This window comes from Rattus norvegicus, chromosome 10 (genome assembly GCF_021556685.1).
Source record: "Rattus norvegicus strain SHRSP/BbbUtx chromosome 10, alternate assembly SHRSP_T2T, whole genome shotgun sequence".
NCBI classification, from domain to species: domain Eukaryota; kingdom Metazoa; phylum Chordata; class Mammalia; order Rodentia; family Muridae; genus Rattus; species Rattus norvegicus.
The window spans coordinates 99,821,151-99,833,873 of NC_141543.1; the positions used below are offsets into that span (position 1 = coordinate 99,821,151).

At 40.9% G+C, this 12,723-nt stretch overlaps 1 protein-coding gene across 5 annotated transcripts in view; it reads left to right on the forward strand.

The window, feature by feature from the left end:
• Cep112 (centrosomal protein 112) overlaps positions 1-12,723 on the forward strand; it is a 467,011-nt gene that overhangs the window by 143,117 nt on the left and 311,171 nt on the right. For all 5 annotated transcript variants that reach the window (NM_001105849.1, XM_087570857.1, XM_087570858.1 and 2 more), the window contains 2 exons: positions 995-1,054; positions 7,772-7,851. In NM_001105849.1, the coding sequence (NP_001099319.1) occupies positions 995-1,054; positions 7,772-7,851 (140 nt within the window). The remainder of the gene's footprint in view (positions 1-994; positions 1,055-7,771; positions 7,852-12,723) is intronic.

Genomic DNA, 12,723 nt, shown 5'->3' on the forward strand with positions numbered 1-12,723 from the left:
GGGCCACCCAAATGCATAAAGATAAACCTTGAATGTGTTCCTGCATATGTATGGAGGTGATAGCTCATAATGTGTACATCTGTGTGTGTTGGGAGCATGGGTAAGAGCTAACAAACAAGAGAGGAGACCAATACATGGTAAAGATGGGGGATGGGAAGAGCAGGGTTGACACAAGGACACCTGGAGCATGAGAGGAAATAAGTTGGGAACTGAGAACAAGGGGACTGTGACGAACCGAGGAGAGGGGAAGTGGGGACGACGAAATTCTACTAATATACGGGATTCAGAAATGCCATAATGATATCTAATATGTTGTATGCTAATTTGAAGTGAAATTATTTAAATATGTTAAATATATAAATTAAATATTTAACATTTTTTAAGTAAGTCCTAATATTTATTATTCGGTATAATGTGCTTCAGGGCACTGGTGTGAATAGGAGCTACATTAAAGTATATAAGTATGAATATATTATTTCCTGTTTTTTCTACATATCTTATTAGTATAATGTGCCATCAGATTTTTGTTTGATGTGAAAAAAATCTCTTATGTAAGTGTATTATTTTAGAAAGACCTCCCATTGAGGTTCTCAAACTCCACTGTCTTTCTTCCCTTTCTCTTTCTCTCAGCACTTTCATTTCCTCTCAGTCACAGAGCAGCAGGAGGAGGGTATGCAGTGGGTTCGGGGTTAGCACTACCATCTTGGCTTAGTTGCTTATTCCTGCTTTCATAATCTTAAGTATCACAGTGGTCTCCAAGCTTGAGGACAGGGATACCCTCACACAGCTGAGGGCTTAGGTCTTGGTATAGAAAGCTGCTGGTGACGCTGGTGACTTTCACAGGGGCTTAGGGTTCTCTCAATGATAAGCAAATGACATGTATGACTCCAGTTTGACATCCAGGACATTCACTGCTTTCATCACTGGGACACTTATTTTATTGACTCTAAAGGTAATATAAAACATACTAAGAATAAACATTTGTCACTTACAGGATCAAGAAGATAAATTTCACATGGAGAAAAACCACTTAAAATACATCTACGAGGAAAAGGTAAATGGTTGGAAAACATAAACATTTAAAATAACTTATTCAGGTAAAGGAGGCTGATTTAATAAAGTACTGTATTTACCCCATCCCTTCATGGATTGTTTCTTACTAACTCAGTCTCAGCTAACCGGTATAATCAATGTTTTCATGTTTATCAACAGCGTCAAGCTCAGTTATTAATGACACCAATATTAAAGCTCTAGTTTTATATTCTGTTGGGTGAGTGAAGACTCTCATTGACTGAACCTCTCATGAACAACTTGATGTTTTTATTTCTACAATTTTGAAATAATTGGGACTTTTCATTGTATTCCTGTGTATAATCCATGTGATAAGAACCTCAAATCTGTAGTCAAAAACCCTAAAACAGTGAGGGCATTGACTGCCTGCAGCTTAGCAGCTTCTTAGCATTCAGAACCATGCAGTTTCTGAAATGCATTTTAATGTTCCTATTATCAGAAGTAACTAAAGGTTTTAATACTTCAGACAACAATGTATAGATGTGTGACTGATATCTCAGTTCTGAAAATGGTTTGCTGTAAGACATGGAAAGTAAAAATAGTCGAAATAACAAAGTTTTTATTGATATTTTGGTCATTATTTACTTTTAATATTTATCAAGTGAATCTGCTTGTAAAATATAATACAAAATGAGGTTTATCCTTCCATTAAAATATTTAAATTAAAGCTAACCCTGGTATGTATTGTGGTATTCTCATTTTACATTGTAACCATCGTTTTGTCCCTCTAGTCGCTTAGTTGATATTGTTTCAATGCTTCTACTGGACAAGGCACCGTGTTCAGTAATAGGGTGAAGCTGGGAGCTGTCAGTCACTCTGCCCTCCAAGAGCTTAACACACCAAGAGATATATAGGATGAATAGTGTGTTGTGACTTACAAAAAAAGGATTTCTCCTGATGTATATTGATCTTTTTTGTGCTTTTTATAATTGTAATTATTTTCTTACTCCTGCAGTTTTATTATAATTCATTGTAACATGTTTAGTATATTTATATCTACAAAATATTTAGGTGAAGCTTTTTAGTTTCTATTACTGAGAAATGCAGTTTCCTAAATATTTTGCTTGAGAAAGGGAAGAGAGGGGGAAAAAGAAGGGGAGAGAGAGAGAGAAAGAGAGAGAGAGAGAGAGAGATTGACTGACTGACTGACTGACTGACTGACTACTGGACGCCTTCTCCATTGTGTCAGGCACTGGGTTAGCCTGGCACACTGGGTGTACTATTCATCGTTGTTCTCTGGGTAGCCCTCTGGCTGCTCTTCCATTATGGACCCCTTTCTAGTCTTTTGTTCAGCTGTGGTCTGTGCCAGTTCTCTCCCCTGCTGGCTGTGGAACAGGATGTGCCATTGTCCAGGAGCAAGGCACACTGAGAACTGTTTTGTGGAGAGACAGATCCAGATAACCTTTGCTTTTACTGTATTCTTTACTGTATTTTAGCCACCAAGTAATCTAAGGCTGTCAGCCTTTCTCCCTGGCGAATAGACAAAAGGAAGGAAACTTGAGAATTTGCTTTGTAACTGGAGCTTAGGGGAAAAGCACACATTTTAGCAGCCGTGAAAGATAGGCTTTGCCACTTCACAACACATTACAGAGCCAAGGAGGAGTGAAAAGTAGAGCAAGAGAGATTCATGGAGCAGAAAATGTGGTCAGCGACCACACGTCCTATCTGCGGGAACGGATGTGAGCTTTAGGTTTAAATGGAGAAGAATTAGGGTGGAGGGCAAGTGGTATGCATAGTTAAGCCGTACTTGTTAAGCTGTGGTCTGCTTGATCAACATCTCGGCTTTTGTTCTGCATGGTAATCTGAAGAAGTCTTTACTGGAGGGGACAAGCTGATTCCTTGAAAAAGCCTGCTCTGCTCCAGTTATGATTTCACTATCGTGGATAACTCCCCTCTTTGGAGGTGCTTGGTCCTGCTAGGCGCTGTTCTCCTTGGAGTCCAAGGTTCAGAACAGTGACTGGAGACTGTTTTAGCTCTTTCGTGGGGTCTGGAGCAAAGACAGTGAAGAGCAGACAGTAAGATCCCTCAGTTCTCTTCTTGTGCTTTCAGCTTTGAAGGGACTGAGGTAAGTTAGGAGCACTGGATCCTGGGTAGATTTTCTTGAGTGGTGAACCCTGACTACTGCAGAGGTAAGCGAGTCACCCCTGAGGAAAAGGAGACAGATGCAGGCCAGGCTTTCATCTTGCCTTCAGTTACCCTGTGAGTTCAAGTGGGGGTCAATGCATTCCTGTAGAAAGGCAGTGTCTATGTGTCTGTTATAATTTCATTTTTAACAGTAACCTGCTGGCCGGCTCTGTTGTAGTCCACCTTGGAAAGGAGAGCTGAAATCTCTGTTAGGCATTGCAACAGCAGTTACTCATCTTCCATGAGCTGTCAGTTGGCCTCAGTTTTAAATAAATAACCAGAATACCCTTTGCTGTTTTCAGTTCAAACATGACTTGTTTAAACCACAGTCTATAGAAGGAAATATGTATTAGTTCATGTTGCACGTCACTGAGATTGTTTACGTTAAAGAAAAGCTCCTCAGTGTGTCACTTTTTGTTTCACAATTAATTCCATAATCTCCCCTTTAAATTCACATCTGTTCTTCTTTCTTTATTAAACCTGCTGTGATCTCAAGCCTTGAAGATTTGATGTCTCCTACCCCTGAGGGAGTATCCTTCTGACAGCTCAGAGGGCTAACATAAATCTCACCTATGCCGAGCGGGGTGACTGGATAGCTAATGGGTGGATAGCTTTTGTTCTGAATTACAGGTGTGCACATTCAGTGACTTTCCCTATAAAATGTGCTTCTGGATATCTGTCCAGAGGAGGAAATGCCGTCTGAATGACATTATTTCCTCATGCCAGCGCGAAAGCAGCAGGGTGGGAGCGTAGCATCCCACCAGTCTTTGAGGTGAAAGAAACAGCATCAGATGCTGGCCCTGATTTAAGCACACACATATTATCTCGTGGTCTTTATTGATCTCTGGTGGCTGTTGCCTGCTCTTCAGATCTTCGAACATCAAACAAATAACAGGCCATAAAGCTAACCGTCATTGTTTGATGAAGTGTGGTAATCTGCTAGATCAGGAAACTGCTGGAGTGAATGATTTTACTAGTAAGGAAGCACCTGCCTCCTCCAAATGACCTGGTGCTTGTTTTCCAAACAGGCACGGGAGTAAAGAGTGATGGTGCTGTTTACCCAACGGAGAACATGAGGCAGATGCTCACACGCACAGGCTTACCCATGCTACACTTGACTTCTCCCCAAATCACTGTCCTAACTGTTAACAAATGTGAGTTCTGAAACACTACAGTACAGTTTTTCCAGTGCTTAGCATTCATTGTACTTTATATAATTATATTGAAATAATTTAAACATGTTCACAGCAGTTTTATATGTAATATATTAGATTGTATTTTTAATTTCTACTGACATAATTTTCTTTTAAAAGGATAATTTTCCCAAAGTTAAAAGAGAAAAATAAATTTGTGTTGTTGTAGTATTTAATGAAGTCATGCATTGAGGCCATGCATAGTGTTAACAGTAGGCTGTGGAGATTAGAAGAGTTCAGAGGCAGTGTTTTCCAGCCTGCTGGCTTTGGGGCCAGCCCCAGCCCTTTGTCTCTTTGCTATGCCATGATCTATGGTCTTTTTCTCATTTATATGCTTCTTTTTTGTTCCCTAACTTTGGAGGACGGAAGGGAATATAAACCATATTTAGCATATGTTCAGTCAGTGTGGTTATACCTACTGAAATCAACTAATAGTAAATTCTCATGTTTAAGAGTAAACTAGGTGCCTTAAACACCTTCAATAGTATAGTTTAATATTAATTATATATTGAAAAAAGTTTAGAAATAAATCATATTAAATTTTACTTCACATTACCTTTGAGCAACATAGCTAGTCTCTGTGTAAAAAAAAATGAAATAAATAGAAATAAATAAGTAGTTCTTAGTCAGTAGCACTATCTTTTTGTTTTTTATTTTTCTTTTATGTAAAAATGATTTATATAACATTAAAACCCGAATATTAAGTTGTAGTCTTCCATCAAAATCAGTATGCATCGATTACTTGCATGGTATTTAATTATATATTACCAACAAATATATGAAATATAGATCAAACGAAGGCATAATTTAAAGGGAATCTCAATCATGAGACACTAAAATAGTCTGTCAAGAGGAAACAAACCCAGAACATCCACTAATGACTGCTGTAGTGTGGGTCAGGGATGCTGGGCACTTAGTAACATAAGTGAGAAACAGCTTACAATGGTCATCAGTGCATGCCTTCTTGACTAAAGGGGAGCCCTTCTCCCCCATCCTGAGAGTTCCCTCTACCTTCAGAAATGGAGCTGATAGTCTTAGACTAGTTAGTTTTATTAAGGTGCCATTCACTAACCATCGTTAAGTACACACATTTGAGATTTGAAAGAGTTAAGTGTGTGGTGAGCACTCAGGATGCTTGGCCTCCAGGGACTGTTTTCTGAAAGGGCAGTCAGTCTTGGGTACTGTGCACACCATGACTGTTACTCGTACTGACCTTACGTAACCGAGATACTTGTAGTCTCCTATCTGACTCTGTAGCTGTGATGTTTTACATCGACTGAGCATTTTAATGTTCTCATGTTCACTGCCTGAAGTAACTCACTTTACCAGAAATCTTCCTGTGGCTGTTGCCCATCCCATCTGTGGAGGGCACCGAGACACAGCATGCTAAGTAACTTGGGAAGTAGAGAGATGACCATTTAATCTTGTCCTGTCATTCTTGCCAAAGTTTCTTTCTGCCCTCCAAATACTTAATGAGCAAAGTTTGTTTCTATTCCAATTTAAGATTCTCACACTGTGCCAAGCAGAGTAATACATATCGAAGATCTATAAGAAGTGACACAGCAGTTGAAGTCTGAGCCTGGGAAATTGTGAAAAGACTTTTTTTTCCTATGCAGAATAAAATAAATTTAGTGGTAAAAAATTTCAAGGTGAAGTGATCCTTCTTATCATAAGAAAATAGTATTTATGAGATATTTTAAATTGATCATTACAGTACCAAGAAGTGGGGCTTGTGTCTGTTAATTCTCCTGGTCAGTCACTGCCTCAGAATGCAGTCTTCTCTGCCTCTCAGTCCTGCCTTGATTTAGAGGTTTGCCATCAGAGGAAGTAGTAGAGGCTTTTTGCTATTATCATGAAAAGTTGCCTGTCCAGCCTCACTGTTAGTTTAAAAGAATGTAGTTGATTTTACTAATTTTTGCCTTATACGAAGGGAAAAATTCAAGATAATTTTATATTAAAAAAAAGAAAGGGCAAAAGCATGGGGGATTTGAGTAAAATAGGTCCCAACTGAACTGATTTAAAAAAAAAACTCCTTTTGTCTAGTTCTGATGCAGTGTGTGACATGGTTTTAGAATGTGTGGGTGGTGATGGTGTGTGGGGTGTGTGTGAGTGTGAGTGTGTGTGTGAGTGTGTGTGTGAGTGAGTTTATGTGTGTGTGAGTGTATGTGTGTGTGTGAGTGTGTGTGAGTTTGTGTGTGTGTGTGTGTGAGTGTGAGTGTGAGTGTGTGAGTGTGAGTGTGTGAGTGTGTGAGTGTGTGTGAGTGTGAGTATGTGTGTGAGTGTGTGTGTGTGTGTGTGAGTGTGTGTGAGTTTGTGTGTGTGTGTGTGAGTGTGAGTGTGTGAGTGTGTGAGTGTGTGAGTGTGTGAGTGTGAGTATGTGTGTGAGTGTATGTGTGTGTGAGTGTGTGTGAGTTTGTGTGTGTGTGTGTGTGTGAGTGTGAGTGTGTGTGAGTATGTGTGTGAGTGTGTGTGAGTGTGAGTGTGTGTGAGTGTGAGTGTGTGAGTGTGTGTGAGTATGTGTGTGTGTGAGTGTGAGTGTGTGAGTGTGTGTGAGTATGTGTGTGAGTGTGTGTGAGTGTATGTGTGTGTGTGAGTGTGTGTGAGTTTGTGTGTGTGTGTGTGTGTGTGTGTGTGTGTGTGTGTGATGCGCGATTCTTGTCATTCTTTTTTGCCTCACTGTCCAGCGGATTCATGTTCAGTCCTATGGTGGTGGCTAGCAGGTCTGTTATTGGTATTTTCAGGTACCAAATTGAGAGCTTTCTTAGCACTCAGGGAGGCTCCGCAGCCTTACTAGTGTGCAGGTACAACCATAAGTCATTCACTTTTCCCTTTCTGTCCGACTGTTCACATTTTTTCCATATTTTAAGATCACCATCATGTCCACATGGAATAACCACACTGCAGTTTGAATGTGTGAAAAACATCTTTCACCTTCGTGGTTAGTGCCCTCATCCCACTCACTCAAGGGTTGCTACGTGCAGGTGGGAGGCAGCCATGATGGAGGAGTTTGTTCCAAACTTGGTCAATGGATGCACAAATCATGCTTAGTGAAGGAAGATTTTATAATAGCTTTTCTATATCTGCTTAATGCAGATACACTTCTTATCCTAGTCTTCTCAATCATGTAAGATTTCTTTGCTTGCCAAAGCGATTGTTGCTTTTTGAAGTTGATGTATACCAAGTCCTTTAGAAGAGAATCTAATTATTAGTGTTGAACTGAAAAGTAATATTAGAAGTAGAATATTAAAATTATTCTATGAATAATCAGGTTTCCATCATGAAATACATAAGTCTGAATTCATATCACAATGGATGTGAGATTGTTGGTTTTTTGTACTTGAGTTCCTTATCGTCCAGTAAATTTCACGAACTCTCTCATGCAGGTTCATGAATTGAAGAGTGAACTTGATAAAGAGAAAGAAGATGCTCAGAGGAAGATCCATAAATTTGAGGAAGCTTTGAAGTGAGTAAAAAAGGCAGTCACAAAATATTTAATGTTTAAAAAATTGCTCTTACTTGGGGCTGGAGAGCTGGCTCAGTGGTTAAGAGTATTAGCTTCTCTTCCCAAGAACCTGGGGTCTAGTCTCAGCCCCAGCTTGGTAGCTAACACTTATTGTATAGCTTGGTATCTGGAAGATCTCATGCCCTTCTGGACTCTGTGGGCATCGGATGCATGGGTGCACTGACAAGCCAGCAGGCAAGAATCCATACAGATAACAACAATCAAGTTGAAAGCAGAATCAAGAAGCACGAGTTGCTCGTAGCACACTGAGAGCCAAGTTGACTAGACTGTTATGTGCTCACCATGGCCACAGAGGGTATTGCCCCACACTGCTTTTCCAACCTGGGTCTGTTTTCAGACCTACTCTACTGGTTGATTTTTTTTTTTAGTTGAAAAAGCAGCTCAGCTGTTCTTAAGTGATAGGAATGAGAGAAAATAGAACTTAGTGGTTTCAGATGCCCTCTTCCTCTTAAGTGGAAACACATTTTCACAAAATGAGCTTTAGGCCTTTGGACCTTTAGAAATCCCTGTGCAGATTTTGTTGGGCACTAGAGTGTTTTAGTTATGTTCACAAATCGATTACTCTCTAAGCATTGTTTGGAAGGGTTGTATCCCCTGACCTGTCATGAGAAGGGCCTGTCATTGGAGCCTGTCCCTCCATCCGTTTACATAGGTTGAATGGACTCTTTGACTGTGTTTGGTTTTTCCTGTGTAAGTTTTAGCTGCGACACACCGATTTACTCGGTAAATACTCAGTTATTACCGTGTGTCAGGCAGTGTATGAAAACACATTCCCAGAGGACCATAAAGCCATTTGGTAGGTTACTTAGGAACTTTGGCAGCTGCTATACAGGCAGACAGGATTATTTCCCTGGAGGAAAGTCATCCTAGCACCTGATTCAAGGGATTCAGGAGAGGGGCTTCCTGGAGTTTGGTGTACCTACATGCTTTTTCTTTTCTGAACTTCCAACCCAGAGTCATTTACAGAACCACCCCAAAGGATCCCTCCTGTTAAATATGCTTCCCATCACAGTCTCCCTGAGAGCTGCTGCCCGGCTTGTCCCCTTGCTTTGCTGATTAATGAAAGCATTGGCTTACTTGCTAAATGAACATCTTAGGATGACTTATGTGCTGTGACATCACAAGAAGTAATGTTTCTATCCACACAAGGACTCATTGCTCATATGCTCACATCAGCTCTGAAGCACAGCCATGAAGGGGATCAAAAGCCAGCAGCTGCACTCCTGAGAGACACTGAACTGTCATCTTACTAAGCTGTGACAATACTAACACTCACCAAAGGCTTGAAAGGATCATACCAAAACAACACATTTTACCTGCAGTTAAAATAAACCATTTTAGACCTTTAAGTAAAATTTCCTGGTAGATTCATTCCTCTCATCCCCTTGGCAGTCGTTGTCCCCACGTTGAACATTGGCTGAGGGTCTTAACAGTTTAGCACCTAGTACAGCAGCAGTTATCAAGATGGGAAGTAACAGGGAGTTACCATGAAGTTGGAACTCGAGAAGAAATAGCAGAAGCTGGCTATTTTCCAAATGGAAAATATTCTAAGCAGGATGTTACCTGCTTTTGATCTAAGAATTGTGCTGTTGTGTTTGCCTAAGTATGATTTAATTTTGCAGCCTATGATGTAAAAACTTGCCTTGATTTCTTGCAAGCTTTTTTCTTCAATAAATATTCACAAAGGTAAAAATAATCTTGTGTTTAGACCATTGTGTCCTGATGTAATTGTTCTTTCTTCATTTCATTTAATAATGGCTATTCCGTATGTGCAGGTAAATGGATAATAGAAGATGCCAGAGGAGCTAGAAGCATGTGTATATAAGGACAGCATAGGCCATTAATTTAAAACGTGGAAGCGATCAGAAAAAGACAGATTGCTAATAGCAGGTCTGTCAGAGAGGAGCAGCTCTTTACCTGATTTCACGGAGGGTGGGGACATGGGAAGCTCTCCTGGGTTTTGGTCTTGTTCTGTTTGGAGATCCTGCCTGCCAGCCAGGGCTGGCCCGGTCACACGTCCTTTCCATTTGTGAGCTCTTTGTTTTAATTAGATATTTTATGTATTTACATTTCAAATGTTGTCCCCTTTCCCAGTTTCCCCCTCTCCTAGCCCCTCTCCCCCGCTACTCCCTCCCACCCATATACTCCCACCTTACCACCCTAGCATCTCCTGCACTGGGGAAACCAGCCTTCACAGAACCAAGGGCTTTTCTTCCTATTGATGCCAACAATGCCATCCTCTGCTACATATGCCTCTGGAGCCCTGGGTTCCTCCATGTGTACTCTTTGGTTGGTGGCTTAGTCCCTGGGAGCTCTGGGGCGGGGGGTCTGCTTAGTTGACATTGTGGCTCTTCCTAAGGGTTGCAAACCTCTTCAGCTCCTTCAGTCCTTTCTCTAACTCCTCCATTAGGGTCCCCGTGCTCAGTCCGATAGTTGGTTGTGAGCATCTGCATTTGTATTGGTCAGAATCTGGCAGAGCCACTCAAGAGACATCCATACCAGGCTCCTGTCAGCAAGCACTTCTTGGCATCAGCAGTAGTGACTGGGTTTGGTGGCTGCAGATGGGATGGATCCCCAGGTGGGGCAGTCCCTGGATGGCCTTTCCTTCAGTCTCTGCTTCATACTTTGTCTGTATATTTCCTTTAGACAAGAGCAATTCTGGGTTAAATTTTTGAGAAGGGTGTGTGGTCTGATCCCCCAACCAGGGGCCTTGCCTAACCTCTGGCTATGGTCTCTACAGGTTCTCCCTCCCCTTTGTTGGGCATTTCAGCTAATGTCACCCCATGGCGTCCTGGGAGCCTCTTGCTTTTCTGGCATCTGGGACTTGCTGGTGGCTACCCAAAGGCCCAGTTCCCTATTCCTCTTTGCTATACATCTCTGTTCAGACTCCTGACCCTCTGTACATCATCCTCATCTCCTCTCATACCTGATCCTGTACCCCTTTCCCCTCCCCCTCCTCTCTTCCTCCCAGGTCCCTCCCCCCTCTACCTCCAGTGAGGATTTCGTGAGCTCTTAGAGTGCTTTTCTCCCTCTCTGCCTCATGTTTTCAGATCTGCTCCTCCTGTATCTTAGTTCCCACACCTCAGGTCATTTGATTCTCTCACAGAGTTCATCCCAGAATTCCGTAACCACGTAGATGTGTGTTGATTATGATGCCATTATGGGGATTCTGTGACTTTACTGTGATGTAGTCGTGCCAGAGACTTGAAGGTCTGGAGAGGCTTTGAGAAGATGGTGCTGACCCTGTCGTTAAGCAGTTGAAATGGCCCGACTTAAAGTTTGCTTTGTATTTAGGCTTGCTATTTCAAAGCTATCGTTATTGAAAGGTTCACATCTTTGTGATCATGTATCAGTTACTTTTCCATCTCTGTGACAAGTATCTGACAGGTTCCTGGCTTTCAAGGTCCATTCTATCGTGTCACAGGAGAGCAGAGCAGGTCACTGGATGGCAGGAGAGGAGCAGAGACAGGAATGCCTGTGTCATGCTGGCTCCCGCCAGAGGCCCCAGCCCAGGGGTTGGCATTGCTCACATTCAGAATCTCTGTCTGTATTCTATTTGTCCTCTGGAGATGCCCTTCTAGACACACACACAAGAACTCTTCACCGGCCTTGTAGGTGCCTCTCCACTCTGGGATATTGATAAAGAGGATAAACCATCAGAGACCACAGTCAGTATTTCACGCTGAATGTTAACTGGAGAGCTCATTGACTGGTTTCAGGATCTAGAACTACTCTAATGTTGCTGACTACTGCCATTCTGTATTTTGTTCTGTATTGTGATCATTTTTCTTTCCTGTTTCATTTTTATTGTAGAAAGTAATTTTAATACCTTCATGAAACTAAACATTATCTGAAACTATACTGCTAATGTCATGAACTATATGTGATTTATATTTTTCAATGATAAGAATACAGGAAACTCATTGACTAACAACTAGAAAAATGCTTAGTATAACAGAACCATTTAGTGTTACTGTCTGGAGGACTAATACTGCAAGAACATTGCCTCCCTCTTTGGGGCAGTTAAACTTTGTCAGCATAAAAAGGAACCTGGGCTTGATCCCTGAACCAAAATGTGTGAATAAATACATGGGTAAATAAAAATCTCTCAGCAGATATAGATGGTATCTTTTACATCATCTGTATTTCAATATTCCCGTATTTATCAAATTTGAAGCTATGTTGTGGGTACTATAAAAGTAATAAGGTAGAGTTTGAAGTAGTGCAGAAGTTGTCTGACGTATTCAGTGAGGTGTTTAGAAATTTTTTTGATTCATAACTTTTTCAAGGTCTTTGCAGCAAAATCCTTTTAATTTCTTTGCATTTTTAAAAGCACACATGAAATATACTTTATACTAACACTGCATATATGAATTGTGACTTTCTGGTAGTACTAGAAATATAAAGTTGTAATTTATTTATCCCACAAACATAAATGTGAAGCAAAGAAGGCTCATAGAAAATAGCCCATTCTCTACTGTCCTATTTATACAAAACTTAAAAATAGATACAAGTTATAGTCTGAGGAAAAGGAGAATCAGAACATGGACAACATAAAATTGTGCACATGTGCTTTTCTGTTGGACACAGTCTTCTATCAAGCTTTCAGTATAGTCAGGACAGACACATGTATGAAGATAGTCCTCTGCATACACCCTGGATCTAACAGAGTTTGACTATTCAGAGCTGTTCGCAGAGGGTCTGAAGTGACTTAAGGAAGGCCTTTCATCTCTTTTGCTCACTTCAGACATTGAGAGCACACTTGTCATGATCAGCCTCATTGCCTGAGGAGAATCTATGACTTCAGCCCTC